Source organism: Acipenser ruthenus, chromosome 4 (assembly GCF_902713425.1).
Source record: "Acipenser ruthenus chromosome 4, fAciRut3.2 maternal haplotype, whole genome shotgun sequence".
NCBI lineage: Eukaryota > Metazoa > Chordata > Actinopteri > Acipenseriformes > Acipenseridae > Acipenser > Acipenser ruthenus.
Genome location: NC_081192.1, coordinates 73,749,010 through 73,765,870, shown reverse-complemented (window position 1 = coordinate 73,765,870; position 16,861 = coordinate 73,749,010). Strand labels below are relative to the sequence as shown.

The 16,861-nt window shown below is 42.1% G+C and overlaps 1 protein-coding gene across 1 annotated transcript in view; it reads left to right on the top strand.

Moving 5' to 3' along the window:
• The window catches only part of LOC117400541 (unconventional myosin-Ig-like), a 71,355-nt gene that overhangs the window by 35,059 nt on the left and 19,435 nt on the right, over window positions 1–16,861 (top strand). The window contains exon 20 of the mRNA XM_034000663.3: window positions 1,922–2,079. Coding sequence (XP_033856554.3) covers window positions 1,922–2,079 — 158 coding nt within the window. The remainder of the gene's footprint in view (window positions 1–1,921; window positions 2,080–16,861) is intronic.

Here is a 16,861-nt window from a genome sequence, read left to right as displayed (position 1 = left end):
CTGCACCTGGCTCAAATTTACAATGATAGCCAGGTGCAGGGGATAATTACTAATAAAACAATTAACAAATGTAATTAAACAAAACAATTAAATTAAACCAATTTTTTTCATGCACAGAGGATATTAACCCCCTCCCTGCTGTATTACTATATATATATATATATATATATATATATATATATATATATATATATATATATATAAGCAAGATATTTCAGTTTTTTATTTTTCTTAAAAATATTTCCCAACATAAAACCAATGTCACCTTACAATAATTGATTTTGGGTTTCAGTGTTTTAAAATAAAATATCAAACAGAACGAAATTTCAATGTACCATTTGTAATTCAGTAATATGAGAGAATTGGTCAAGGGCCTGAATACTTTTGCAAGGCACTGTATATATATATATATATATATATATATATATATATATATATATATATATATATATATATATATATATATGGGAAAGTTGCATGCTCTCATTGCTTGATTAAATAAACCGAATAAAAGCCTGAATTCAACAAATCTTTGCAGACATGCAGTGTCATGTGAACAACGAACAGAAATAACGTGTGTTACCTTACCACATTACTCAGTCCAAGATGACAGATGGGCCTAGCCGTGATGTCTGACCATCGCAAGTGGATTGCTTAACCAGCTTGTGCTGATCAGTCTCACCCAGCATCAAAACCCCCTTTGCGGCTATTATGCGGCAACATGTAGACCCCATGGTCAATGGGATGTGCGGCATCATCGTTGTGACACTGGCGCTGGTCAGTGGGTTAACATACAGGTTCATATAGGAAACAGTATTGTATGAAACACAAACTTCTTTGTTGTATGAAATTCCAAATATTATTATTATTATTATTATTATTATTATTATTATTATTATTATTATTATTATTATTTTTATCAATAGTAGGCATTTACAGCCCTATAGATTGTATTAGAACTCCCAAAGTTTACAGTCTTATTGTGTACAACTGTAAGATTATAAGGTTTACTATATACATGTCATGTGGGCATCTTAACTGACTTCACCACAGCACACAAACTGGCAGTTTAATAAAAATGCCAGATTTCAAAATATTACTGATGAAGACAGAGATGTGTTAGTTGAAAATCAGGAAAATGCTGCCTCAAGAAAAAAGACGTTGAGTGATATCAATGAAAATAGGAAAATTCATCAAATACCAGCACTGCAACTCGACAACATACTGGGAAAATGTATCCTGTCAGTGAGAAGTCAAAACTGAGAAGAATTTGAGCTGCACACCCTCTGTGGTATACTGGGAGGCATAGAAGGGTATTTAACGAGACACAAATATTATTATTATTATTATTATTATTTATTTCTTAGCAGCCACCCTTATCCAGGGTGACTTACAGTCGTAAACAAAAATACATTTCAAGAATCACAGTACAAGTAATAATACAATTAGGAGCAAGATAAAAATACAATGACTTTGGTTCTAGCAAGTACAAGTATAATAAAATACCATTCAATACCGGAGCAGATAACAGTGTCAGTGATAGTTACAGCAGGATATAATTAAATACAAAATACTACAGAATTTGAAAGTTCAATTTACTACGTAACCAAACAGACTTCAAAAAAACAAAATAAAGTTTAGTAGCAAAACAAAAGCATTAAAAAAACAAGGGAAGAAATAGTCATATGTGCTACTTTTTCTCGTCATTTATCTTCCCTCCAGAAGCCCTCGATACGATTACAGGTTTATTATGCACACTGTGGTGAAGTTCATCCCTTAAATCATTGTTATTATTATTATTATTTATTATTATTATTATTATTATTATTATTATTATTATTATTATTATTATTATCATCACTATTTTCCTTCCTGTATTAGAAGCAGCTCAGTGTGTGTGTGTGCTCTGCCGTCTCTGCAGGTGAACGGTGTGAGTGTGACCTGTAGCCGGGACCAGCTGGTGGTGTTCCACACGGTGCAGAAGGATGACATACTGACCTGTCTGCAGACAGTGCGAGGCTGTGAGAATGAGGACCGTGTCGGGGAGCTGCTGGGTGTGCTCGCTGACCACTTCAAACGGTCAGTCCTCTGCATCAATAATGTCTGCTTAGTTTTCTATGCAAAGGAGGGACTACCACACACACCTGCACATGCGCACACACACACACACACACACATACACACACTTACAGGCATTGCAGCTGAACAAGGGGAGCACTCTCTTTTACACTGTGGGTGGTAATCATACAGGATAAAACTCTCTATCTATATAAAAAAAAATCAGTAGTGATAAAGTTAGTAATACTAAGAGAAACTTAGAAAATTCAATGACAATGGTTGCAACCAAGTCTTTTTTTTAATGTCTTCAATGTGGAAATGAATTTTGATTCACATACTTATGTGGTCCCCACCCCCTCAAGTGCTAATGTGCGAAGGTTCTCTTAATGGTCCCATTTCAGAAGTTACAGCAGCAGTAAACTCAATGTCTTTCAACATTGAGGACAAACTCTTAAAACTTGTTATTTTTCTGTGTCTTGAATCAGACACTATTTAGAATGAACTAAATGCAGTTACAAAACACGCAAGGAGTAGCTACTACTACACACACAGAAGCTCTAGTCACTTACAGTAGTAGATGTATAGAGGTGTGGAACACACATTGCAAGTGCTGGGGAATGTGTCAGGTTTCAGATTTTCAGCTGAGGTCTGTGCTGAAGTTATCCCTGATTCTGTCAAATAACCACAGGTAAAGGACTACAAGGTGATACATCAGTTCAGTGAATCTGACCTTGAAAATGCAGGGATGTTCCAAATGCTTTGTCTCAAGGTCATGGTTAATAAACCACTCATCAAGAGAAGCTGGTTTTTGATTTGTGACAGTAATATTATTTTTACTAGGAATTGCTTTGAGCATTGATCTTTGATCTTTAACCTGCTCTGATTTCTGCCTGCTTTGAATCATGGGAGAATCTAGTCACTCACCGGAGACACAGCAATTAACTTTGGCGCAGTAAACCAGCATTCAGACTGCAGAGTTGTTGCTAAAGATTCTCTCCACATTTACTACAGTTTCAAAGTGGTTGTTTTTACAGGATAACAAAGGGGGCTCCTCTTCTACCCCGGGTCCTCTCAGGACAGTCAGGGGTGCGATCTCGGGCCACATGTCATCATTTGGACATTTAGAAATGTGTGAGTGATGCTGAGGCCATTGCCCTTAGAATGAGCTGGCTGAAGTGTGTGTTGATGGTGCCTGGAGCATGGAGCAAGCCATTGTGCTTAATTTGTTAAACAGCTTAGTTTAACACTGATGTGTCCTGATACAGTGTCAGAGGTCGGGGCACGTCTTGTGAGTTCTGTGGCTGTGTCATTAAGTGTATTACAACAGAGGCAATGAACAGTTATAAAGGTTTACTGGCAGTATCCCATAATATAAGAATAGCAAGGTGCAGTAATGCATAGTAAAAATATGGCAAAGTACTGGAGAGCATGGGAAACTCGTATTGTGCGCTGATGGGTTTGGTGCTTGTCCATCTGTCCGTCTGTCTGTCCCCAAGGCAAGTACATACACAGCAGAGGCTGAATTTAGTCTGTTAAAGGGGAGGTACCCCAACATCTCCCCTTTCCTGCAGGTATACACAATGTTGTCAACCCTCTGTTGAGAGGGAGCTCTTCAAACCAGACCGGTAATTTAATTGAGGATGCGTGAGCCAGGAACAGCTCGTTCAGCTGCACGTCTGTGCAGACAGATATAAATAGAACAGTTTCCAGCCTCTGTGCGACAACCGGCCTCACAGATCCTAATTGTTTTGTTTTTCTAAACCTTAATCCATAAATCCATTAATGCTGTTGAGAAATTCACAGACTGACATCACCGTCCATTAATAATTACTTCCGATTCCAGCTGCCTAGGAAACATTGCTGCTGTGCCTGGCTCTCAGGCCTCAGTCCTGCCTCCTCTACCTGTGCCCTGCTTGGTCTGAGTGCGTCGGCTGTGTCATTGCTGGGCCGTTTACCAGCACCTCATACAGTACTAATTACACTTATTTTAGACTGTTGAGAATCTTTCAGCCAATCAGAGTGAATGTTTTGCTTGCTTTAGTTCAGGATATTTCACAAAGTTCATCACAGCAACTGTAAAATACTGAGTTTCTACTGTGCTTTTTTTATATATATATATATATATATATATATATATAAAAGTAGTCATCGCCAATGGTTTTTACCCCGGTTTTTTCTCCAATTTGAAATGCCCAATTATAATTTTTTATCTCGGTTCACTGCTGCAACCTTTCCAGCGACTCGGGAAACAGAGGCTGAAACACGAAGGCGCCCTATCAGCCACAAGGGTCGCTGGTGCATGGTGAACCATGGATAGTCCTGCCGACCTAAGCCCTCCCTACCCGGGCGGAGCTCGGCCAATTGTGCGCCGCCGCCTAGGAACCCCCGGTCATGGTCAGCAATGACATAACCTGGATTCAAACCTGCGATCTCCAAGCTATAGGGCGCATCCTGCACTCCACGCGGAGCGCCTTTACTGGATGCCCCACTCAGGAGCCCCTTCTGTGATTTAATTCTCAAAAATCATACCGGAGGCCCCTTTCAGAATTTCCCTGCTTGTGTAAATAGTGAATGTAGGGTTGGCAGGGATGGGGTTAATTCTGTCCCTGCCAAAAAAGAGGCGAAATCCTTTGTGGGGCGAGGGAGTTAGGTGAGTGTAACTGTGTTTTGTTTGTATCTGTTCAGTGAAGGCGAATGCCCAGCCTGACAGCAGTGTTTGTGTACATTTGCTTGTTTTGTTTAAATCTTTCTTTTGGCCCTCGTGCCCTGATTATTTGTTTTTTGTTTATTAAATGTGCACTTTAGTGTTTAAACTGCAGCTTCCTTGTCTCTGAGTCTCTTTCCTGCCAATAACATCTGGGGCCACAGCGCTATCCTGTTATAACATCACAGTCAGCCATGTCCCTCACTTTTACTTGTGTTGCTACTCCCTCATACACAGACATTCAAAATTCTATTACCCTATATCAGCATCCTTCACGTACAAGCATCCCAGGGCAGATTACAAAAGTCTGGTCACCCGTTCCGAGTAGCTTATTGATCTCAGAACTTTGTCAAGTTGGGTCTTAAAGGAACCCAATGATTCAGCATCAACAACATGGCTAGGTAACCCATTCTATACCCACCACTCTCTGTGTATAGAACTCTCCTACCCTTTGTCCTAAGTCTCCAACTGTGTCCTCTGGTCCTAGTCTCTGTGCATGTCCAAGCTTTTTTTCACTGATGAACTGTTTGGTTGGCAAAGGTGAACTTGAAATGTTTCCGATAAGTGCATAAAAATGCGCTGTACTACAAGTGACATGAATAGAGTTCACAGCCATGCCTTTGATAAGACTCATAGCATTTCTTCATGTTAGTGGCATTATCAGAAACAAATGCAGTGATTTGTTCCCATTAAATACTGTACTCACAGAGAGTTCTGACAATTGACTGCGCTATAGTTGCTCCATCCGTTTTTTCTAGTAACACGGACTGTAGCAGTTTGACTGCTGGACAATTATTCTTGTGATCAATTTTTTAAACTAGGATATTCGTTACAAAACGCTCTCCATTGTCATTTCATCTACCATTATAGACAGCCATCCATCTTCAACAAACTCTAAAATTTTGCACCTTTGGGCTTGAAAAACGTTTGGCGGGCAGTGTTTTCTCAGCCAGGCAGCAGATGGTACGACTCCCAAGTTTTCTTTCAGAAAGTTTTTAATGGTAGGGTTATCTACTTTTTCCAGAGGTATCAAATATCACCCGATGAATGAAACTTTGATTAATCTTTTGCACATTGCTTTACTATAATGCGTGATGCTGATGTAGCTCTGGCAACCATAGTTGCTGTTTAAAACATCCTTTTTTCAGTGATTAACTTCTGTTTAACCAGAGCATAGCGAAAGGAAGCACAGTAAAAACGAAACATGTAGGAACAGTCTATCGAGAAGTGAGCATTTTTTTATAAGAGTAAATGTGAAATTATTACATAAAATATAGGTTTTTCTCCATGCCCTCCCAAGAAATGCACATTTCAGGTTTTGGCATGTTTTGACATGCTCATGATAGAATCGTAGCCCTACAGATGCAGTCTCCTCATCCAACAGGGGTCATTGTGGAGCACAATCCAGTGTTGTTGTTGTTTGTATTGATTTAAGTTTATGTTCCACCCTCCCCAGCTGCCAGACTGCTGTTTCCCCACACTGAGGGGTCAGGGGAGTAGGGGCTATTGAATCTGGACTAATTGAATCTGGACTAATTGAATCCCCCACGGTATTCCACCCAGCCCCCCGTGGCAATGGCCTCTTTGTCTGCACTGCAGTGTCTGTTGTCTTTGTGGAGCCCTGAATCCCAGCTTCAACTGCTGCGGTGACACAAGTTCACTCAATACACCCACAGACAATAGCACAGGTGGACCTTTAAAATAAAACTATATTTTATGTACAGATAAGAGGTGTATTTTCTCAACGTGAGTCTCATGCTAATTCTTCAGATATTTCCATCACTGTGAGGTCCTCAGGCTCTCAGAACACAGGCTGCATGAGATCAGTATTAATGAGTGTAGACAACTGCAAACTATTCAATTAAACAGATACCTCCCCTACAGCATATGTGCATGAGAAATGAGATCTATCAAAGGGAGGTCTTTGTGAATCTTGGTATGAGTTGTAGATCTACTATGCCACAAATCATCTTAACCAGAACATGTTTTATTTAAATATATTTAACAACATTACTTGTACTTAAACTAGGATCTGCTTTAGGTCTGGATCATACTTTTTCTTGTACCGAATAACAAAACACACGTTGCACACACCCACCCACCCATGCTGTATCGCTCACATTTAGCATCAGGTGATGTCACCGCTGAAGCAGGCCTGTACATGAAGGAAGCACATCACGCGTGGATGAGTGTGACTGCAGGGAGAGAAAGAGCTACTCATCTCATCAATACTGGGGAGCAGAGCGGGGATGGAAATAGCTCTGTACTCCATGCCTGGCCACAGGGGTAATTAAGAGAAAATGCTTTCCCTGTGTTTGAAATTAGATGTGCTGCTATTAGATGTGCTGCTATGCTGCTGCTACTCCTAGAATTAAGGAAAATGTATTGAAGCTGCATGGCTAATCAGAAGTTCATTCAAGAAGAAAAAACAACATTGCTTGTGTGAGCAATGGTTAGAAACCTTACAGCCACACTACACACCGGGCCAATTGTCCTGTGTTATTAAAACAACTATTCTTAAACACTCTATTTAAAGGACTGTGACAGGGTACACCCCGCCCCTGTGTGCAATTTGTATTATTTTGTATTATTATTATTTTAATGTATGATATGGTGTTGTTGTAAATGTTTAATTTGTCCCTCTTAAGGATCCTTACGTTGAGCAAGCACCACCCCCCAGCCTGTGTTCATACCTTATCAGTAGATGATCTTGAGTGTAGTAATGGCGCTGATACACTGTGACTGTGCTAACATGGCTTAAAGTTGTTGTTATAATAAAATACTTAAAAGATTCACCCGTTGTTTCTTTCCCAAGTTACTACATATTTTTGGCGACGAGGATACCTTTTTTTTTTTTTACTTTTGTCTGGAAACAAAAAAAGAAATCTGCATCGAAAGGAAAACAACAGCAGTATCCAAACTGAAGTCATGGCTACTTATGGAACAATCAGTGAGTTTGTGGAAGAACAGGAGGACTGGACCGAGTACAATGAAAGGTTAGAACATTTTTTCTGGCAAACGAGGTTATGGATGAAAGTAAAAAGCGTGCAATCCTTCTTAGTGTAATGAGGAATCTGGCCGCACCAGTCAAGCCAGGAGAAGTTCAGTTTAAGGAATTAGTGGAGCTTGTAAAAAATCACCACAACCCAAAACGTTCAGAGATTGTACAAAGGTTCAAGTTTCACAGTGGCTTTTGTAAGACAGAAGAATCCGTCTCAACGTTTCCCGAATTACGTCAATATTCAGAACACAGAGTTTTGAAATGTTTTGGATGATATGCTGCGTGACAGGCTGGTCTGTGGAATCAATGAAGATCGGATACAGCGGCGCTTGCTGTCAGAGTTAAGTTTTAAAAAGGCGTGAGAGATAGCTCAGGGAATGGAAACTGCAGCTAAAAATGCAGAAAGCGAATACAGTGCACTACGTGAGCAAGCGGGCAGACAACAAGAGGCCCAGTGCAGCGGCAAAGTGCTATAGGTGTGCTATAATTGTAACAAGAAGGGACACATTGCTAAGAAGTGCAGAGGCAAGATGGACAAAGCAAAGTCTGGACAGTTTAAGTCAAAGAAACCCCAGACAGCACACCATCTAGAGAGCAGAGTGCAAGAGGATGAGTGTTTCTATACTTTGTTTAACCTGAGTGAACACTATGCAGAGCTAAACGTATGCCAGTGTTAAGGTTAATAACAAAGAGTTAAAAATGGAGATTGATACAGGAGCCTCAGCATCTGTCATAAGCAAGCACACTAAAGCTTACAGAGACACGTGTCTTGCTGCGTACGTACACTGGATGTTGATGTAAAATACAAAAAACAGCAAGCCAGATTACCACTTCTAGTAGTTCAAGGTGAAGGCCCAAGCCTCCTGGGACGCAATTGGCTACAGAAAATACAGCTTGACTGGGGTGAAATAAAGCACATTCAGGCAACCAGGTACCATGATGCTCTGCAGAGTTATCAAGACATGTTCAAAGATGAGCTGGGCACATTTCTTGGGTAGACTGTTCAGTTATTTGTGGACTCTCAAGTTACACCCTGTTTTTTTAAACCCAGGCCAGTACCATATGCAATGAAGGACAAGGTGGAAAAAGAGCTGGACAGGTTGCAGCATGCAAGGATTATTGAACCTGTACAGTTTTCACGCTGGGCAGCTCCAGTTGTGCCAGTGCTCAAAAGTGACAGTGCTGTTCGCATTTAACGGAGATTATAAATTGACTATAAACCAAGCATCAAAGTTGGACGTTTACCCTTTGCCTCGCGTGGAGGATCTTTTTACCACACTAGCTGGAGGGAAATCTTTCACAAAGCTTGACATGAGCCATGCGTACCAGCATCTGTTACTGGATGAGGAGTCAAAACAGTTTGTTACCGTCAACACACCGTGGACTGTTCAAGTGCAATCGCTTACCGTTTGGAGTGTAGTCCGCACCAGCCATTTTTCAGAGGACAGTTGACAACCTCTTTCAAGGAATACCCCACATTGCTGTCTATTTAGACGATATCTTGATAACTGGAACCAGTGAAACAGAGCACCTGGACAATCTGGAGCAAGTGTTAAAGAGACTGTCTCAAGCAGGACTGAGATTAAAACTCAGCAAGTGCACCTTCCAAGCACCAAGCATGACTTACGTAGGGCACCAGATCACTGCCCAAGGTCTCTGCCCCATGGAAGATAAAGTGAGAGCTGACAAAGAAGCTCCACCACCAAGAAATGTCTCAGAACTAAAATCATTTATTGGTATGGTTAATTACTATGGGAAGTTTCTGCCTGATTTGTCCGACTATACTAGCGCCACTGTACCAGTTGTTGCACAAGCCCACTCCATGGCACTGGAGGACGGCTCAAGACAAGGCCTTCAACGAAGTCAAGGAACTGCTACAGTCAGCATGCTTACTTGTTCATTTTGACCAAAAGAAGGAGCTTATTCTATCCTGTGATGCCTCTCCCTATGGAGTTGGAGCCGTACTGCCTCATCTGATGGAAGATGGAGCTGAAAAGCCGTTGGTTTTGCATTACGTACGCTTACTGTGGCAGAGAAAGGCTACTCCCAGCTCGATAGGGGAGGCCTAGCAATTGTGTTTGGTCTGAGCTTATTTAATGAGGCAAAAGCCTTATCACCCATGGCTTCAGCATGAATTCAACGCTGGGCACTTACTTTATCAGCCTACCAGTATACAATTGTGTATAAGGCTGGCAAGGACAATGCTAACGGTGATGCCCTGAGTCGCTTGCCCCTTCCTGACAAACCTGCCTGTACACCGCTACCTGGGGATACCATATTCTTGATGGAACAACAGGCAGGGTCACCAGTGAATGCAAAGCAGATCAAGCTGTGGACAGAGCGGGATCCAGTGATGTCACGAGTAAAGAAATTAATTCTACAAGGTTGGCCAGATAACATAGAAAACAGTGATTTAAAGCCTTACTTTGTGAGTAAGGATGAGTTAAGCGTGCAGGATGGGTGCATATTGTGGGGGTCACGTGTAGAAGTGCCACCCCCAGGACGCACTCAAGTCTTGGTTGAACTGCACGAAACCCACCCTGGAATTTCACACATGAAAAGCATGACAAGTTATTGTGGATTCTTATTCAAAATGGATATTTGAAGATCTAGTATGCATTGATATATGTTTTCTATATATTATTTTGTACTCAAATTCTAAGATTCTCAATTCTCAACTTCAAATTCGAATTGATTTATTTAATAAATAAATAAATAAATAAAATACTGAGAGAATTATTTTCCTTCTGTCTCGTCAGTCAGCTGGTCAGGGTAACTTTCTTCAAACTCGATGTCCACACCACGCCAGTGCGAAAGTGCACTCCTTACATAATAAATACATTGTTCCTTTTTGTTTTGTAATTTTTGCTACTTGTTATATACAATGCTACATTTAATAAAACATTGACTACAACATCTAGTTTTTTCTACACTTATCGTCAATTTTGTAATACAAGTAAAAAGTGTGAATAAACACACCTACAGCAAAAGTACAGATGTGGGAAAAGCTTGCAAAGAGGAAAATGTACAATATGTGCTTGTTTCTTCTTCTAGTTTTAAAATGTTAAACTCAAGGTTTTTTCCATCGTCTCCCCTTACATCACATGACGTGCACATGTTAAAGGCACACTGTGCTGAAGGGGTGCACCATCTCACGGGATGCACTTTCACATGCTACACCAGGTTGGTGAAGGCAAAGGGCGATTACCCAGTATGTAATTCATAAGGTTGAAGTAAGGACAAATTGATAGAGTCGCCCCACTTCTGTTCTGTTTTTTTTAGTACTATGCTTTTAAAGCTTTACATCGATGACAAACTTGATCCACAGTTCTCTCAAATTTTTTCTGCCATCCTTTTAAACAGTTCTGCAAATCTCTGTTTCTTGTCATCAAGCTGTTTTACGACTTTAAAATCCTTAATAAAAGTGATGTCTCCTCATCAGACCACAAGTAGCTGCGTTTTCTGGCACGTGCCATCATGTTTACTGCTGTGAGTATTTGTTATTGTGCGTGTCTGTTGTGGGTTACTCTTCATAGTCGGAATATGCTGTTTACATGGCTTTATATTCCACTAGTATTCCTAATATGCAGAGGTGTAATATTCCTCTTCATATTCTGAATATGCTGTTTACATGGTGGAATATATATTCTGATTATTCAGTATTCTGAATACTAGTGGAATATTACTGGCCATGTAAGACTGTTTATTGTTATTATTGTTTTACAGCCTGGATGAGGTTAAAGTGCCCCATACAGATAAAATCGTGAGAATGCGTGGTCAACAGCAAGTGATTATTGACAAACTGGCTGTTGACCACGCGTATGAGAAAGCCTGTACTGAATGTGGTCGAGGGATAAACTAGGTAATTGATAGCCAGTTAATCCCTCAGCCACAATATAAAAACAAGCAGCTTTGGCTATACGGGGTTGTGTGTTCAGAGGCGGAACGAGAGACATGAGTCGTGAGGTAAAGAGAATTAACCATTTGCAGTCTAATTATTTTGACTCTGTCAGGTTGGTCAGGTCTTATTTAATATGAGGGGTACATTGCAAAAAAAAACTGTACAAAAAATTACATTATTGCTTTTGCTGAGTTAGAGTGATTTTAGAGCAATCACTCGGGTTCCAAACTTATTGTAAATCAATAAGACACCCCTAACAAAGAAAACAAGTGAAAAAAATAACAAAAAACAACTTTTCATCTATTTTATAACTTTTTATGAGGCGTTGGGGGTAACACTTTATATTAAGTTGCTGCTTATTAATGTTTTATAAATATTTTATAAATATATAATAGATGCTTAATAACTATGTTATAGGATGTTAATAAAACATTGTGACAGTTTCTAGCCAACTTTTCTACTTGGGATGCTTAACCATGCAATAGCCATAGATGGAATTATGTTTTTATAAAAGGGACAGTTTTCAGCCACCTATTGTACTTTAGGATGTTTAAACGTAATTCCCTCTATGGCTATTGCATGGTTATAAACCATTTGTAATGCTTTACTAACACTCTATAACACAGTTATTAAATATCTGTTATATTTTTTATAAAACATTAATAAGCAGCTCCTTAATATAAAGTGTTACCGGCGAGAGTAGAAAAAAATGCCCCAAACTTTACTAAATTATTTGTTTTGCTGAGTTAGTGATTTTTGAACAATCAGTCAGGTTCCAAACTTATTGTAAATCAATAAGACACCCATAACAAGAAAACAAGTGAAAAAAAAATAACCAAAACTATTTTTTATGTATTTTATAACTATTTGTGTAAGAACTGCAAAATACAAAAGTGCACAAATTTGAACCACCAACAATTATAGAAGAAATATAACTATGTACATGCTATTCACAGATGTATCTGTAAGTATCCAGTGTGTGACACCTATCTATCACAAAACTATCTGCGCTTACAGGTGCGCGTCTCCACCCCCACTCCACGTCAGGCTCGTCGTGATTTGCTTTCTTCATTTTCCTCCTCTGACTCGTCACTCGTGAAAAAAAATGAATTTCTATCTTCACTGGATTCTTAGAAATCTTCATCTAAATTACTTTCATAGTCACTGACTTCTTCCTCCATCATCTCTGCAAGTTCTTCAGGCTGCCATGTCATTCTCTGCTGTCTGCTTTCTCCAAGTCTGTCTTTGCGCTTCTCTGTTCAAAGAGTTCTTCTCCGGCGTTTGAAGAGATACTCGGCTGGTTCCGCCTTCTTTCTGATCAGAGATGATTGGGGAACACCCACTGTCGGCTTTCTCCTCTCAGAGCAGACACATGACCTGTTAAAACAGTTTTTTTTGCGATGTCGAACATCAGAATGGAACAGAATTTTTGCAATGTCGGACCACAAAGGGTTAAAATCAGAAAACAATTGCTACGCGTGCTGGTGTTACACCAGCACAACACTTGTTTGTTCCGTGTCTGTTTTGGCTTGTCTGTTTTGGCCACCGTGCCATTTTTGTTTTGTAAAGTGTTTTCATTTTGTTTAAACCTTTTATTTGTTATTATTATTATTAAACTCGCGCATCAGTGCTTCATACCCCAGTACTGTCTGTGTCCATTCTCCTTCCTGGTCTGACGTCACCCGCAAGCCATCTTGCCACAAGGACATACATATATTATATTAGTACACCACATATTGGTGGACCCCCTTGTGGTGCATTTGTATAGGACCTGTAGCAGAGTGTGGATTCCAGCTCTGCAGTATTTGGTGATCAATACTCATAAAGGGTTATATCAGTACCATATACTAAGACGTCTCCAGTCAGTGATGGATCAAATACTAACACTTACGAACACTAGATGAAATGTTAACCAGACTGTAACATTACGGAATCAGAGTAAAATGGTCTAAATGCAGGTTCATGCAGAAAAAAACATAGAATACTTGGAACACTGGTGGATGCTGAGGGCCGGCACCTCACCCAAGAAATCACAAAAGCACCAAGACCAAAGAATGTAGCAGAACTGAGATCATTTCTGGTCCTTTTTAACTACTATGGTCGATTCATGGCAAACCTCTCAACCATCTTACAATCCTCACATGCATTTCTAGAGACAAAACCTGGAGCTGGTCCAAGGAGTGTGATTCAACGTTTGTTAAATGCAAACAACAATTGCTCAAAAGCAGAGTTTAATGCACTGTGACACAAAGAAACTCCATTTATTGGAAAATGGGAAAGAGACCAATTACCTTTGCTTTGAGGACACTGAACAGCAGTGAAAAGAGGTATGCTGAGATTAGAAAGGAAGCATTGGCCATCATTTTTGGAGTAAAAAATATCACAAATACTTGGGTAACACTTTATATTAAGGTGCTGCTTATTAATGTTTTATAAATGTTTTATAAATATATAATAGATGCTTAATAACTATGGTATAGGGTGATAATAAAGCATTATATGTGGTTTATAACGATAGGTTGCGGATGCAACCCCGGTTCCCTGAAAGAGAAAATAACCATCAACATGAGATATTGCCGTCAGGCAGCACCGGTAGGCTGAGCTTTTATAGCAAAGCTGCCGATAGGCCCCCACGCCAGCTGCAGTGTAAGCCCGCCCCCCTGGGAGCTTACTTAACTGCGCGCGTGGGGATGCACTTCCTCTTTTGCTCTTCAGGCCGTGAAGGCTACCGGAGCGACCTCGCAGCTTGATGGTTATTTTCTCTTTCAGGGAACCGGGGTTGCATCCGCAACCTATCGTTCCCTTTCAAGTCGAAAATAACCATCAACATGGGATACAGTGTACCCTAGCTGTCGCGAGGGAGGATTCTCGGCAGTAGGACAGACTTACGTCATAACGCAACTGCGTAGGCAGTACATCTAGGCATATGCGGAGCTGCGCCTCAGCGTCTATGCTCATAATGACACCTGTCTTAAAGGTGGAACAGTCAACACCATGCTATCTACCACTCTATACGTCCGCATCCTGAGGCGTCATAGAGTGTAAAACAGATGCTCCAAACAGTGGAGCAGAGGAATCCAGTACATTTAACCTGTAAAACCTCATGAAAGTATGCGGCGTAGCCCAACTGGCTGCCGCGCAAATATCAGACACCGGCACCCCTCGAAAGAGGGCCCAGGATGTCGCCATACCCCTAGTAGAATGCGCCTTCAACTGCCCTGGTGGCGGAAGGCCTGCAGATTCATACGCTAATTTAATAGCATCCACTATCCAGTGGGAAAGGCGCTGTTTAGACAGCGGCTGACCCAAAGATCTAGAACCATGGCATATGAACAACTGTTCTGTCTGCCTCACAGTCCTTGTACGGTCAATATAACACCTCAATGCCCTCACGGGGCAGAGCATGTGTAACCGCTCTTCCTCTGGGGAAGAAAAAGGAGGAGGATGGAACGCCATCAACTCGACTGACTGGTTCATGTGGAACGGGGATATAACCTTTGGTAAAAAGGCCGGATTAGGGCGCATGGAGACCTTAGAACCGTCTCCTGCAAAACGAGTACAAGAAGGATGCACTGAAAGTGCATGTAACTCGCTCACGCGTTTTGCTGATACCACAGCCAGCAAAAATGCAGTCTTAATAGATATGAGCTTCATATCCACGCTGTGGAGAGGCTCAAATGGTGCCTTGGTAAGGGCTTCTAGCACCACATCAAGGCTCCAAGACGGTAAACTGGTCGTTCTTGGAGGCCGCAAGCGTCTTGCGCCTTTCAGAAACTGAGATGCCAAAAAATGGCAACCAGGTGATAAACCGTCAATGCGTACATGACAAGCCGAAATGGCGGCTAAATACACTTTAAGTGTAGAAGGAGATTTCCCTTCATCCAGCAGTTTCTGCAGAAACTGCAATATTACTGCCATAGGACAGGAGACTGGGTCGTGGCTCTCAGCCAGACACCAACTCTGAAACAACTGCCACTTATACGCATACTGCGACCTAGTAGAGGGCGCTCTCGCACTCTGGATGGTCGATATAACTGCAGTCGAAAGCCCTAAGGCTGACAGGCGCTCCCGCTCAGGGGCCAAGCCCATAACTGCATGAGTTTGGGGTTCGGATGCCAAAGCTCTCCTTGAGCTTGGGACAACAGGTCCGCCCGCAGAGGGAGCTCCCTCGGGCGGCCGTGCAGTAATTGCACTAGACTCGGGAACCATATTCTCCGAGGCCACCGAGGAGCGATCAGAATCACTGTCGCTCGCTCTACCCTGACCTTCTCCAAGAAGGCGGGGAGCATCGGAATCGGTGGAAAGGCATACAGGAGCCCTGGCGGCCATTCGTGAGCCAGTGCATCCACCCCCAGGGGGCTGTCGAGGTCCTTCACCGAGAACCATAGAGGACAGTGCGTGGTCTCTCGCGAAGCGAAGAGATCGACTTGCGCTGTGCCGAACCATTCCCAGATGCGCTCTACCACCCGAGGGTGAAGACGCCATTCGCCCGCAAGAGGACCTCCTCTGGACAGGAGATCCGCTGCGTAATTGACTCTGCCCGGCAGATGAACTGCACGCAGAGAGGCTAAACGCGGTTGAGCCCAGAGCAACAGCCGCGTTACCATCCGGTGAAGACCGGGGGACCGCAATCCGCCCTGGCGATTGATATACGCCACTACTGTGGTGTTGTCTGACCGCACTAACACGTGCTTGTCTAGAAGCACTGGCAAGAAGTGCCGAAGGGCGAGGTCCACTGCTCTGAGTTCCAGAGCGTTGATGTGGGCTGACCTCCAGGGTCCTGACCACACTCCACGGGTCCCTGTCCCGTTCCAGACTGCTCCCCAACCTTGGTTGGAAGCGTCGGTTGTGATAACTTCCCTTCGGAAGATGGGACCCAAGCGCACGCCCTGGCGGATGTTCGACTGAACTTTCCACCAGCGTAATGCCTCCCAGCAGGTTCGGGATACCCTCAACCTGCGGTGCTTGTCTCTCCGCGGGTGCAACGCGAAGGCATTGAACCAGGCCTGCAGAGGTCTCTGGTGTAGTAAGCCCAAAGGAAGGGCTTGCGAGGCGGCAGCCATCAACCCCAGCATGCGCTGACAGAGCTCCATGCTGACTGTTTCTCTCAACCTGAATAGGGAGAGACACCGCTCTAATGAGGCAACTCTTTGTGTCGATAGGGTCGCTTCCATGGACACTGAGTCCAGATGCAGAC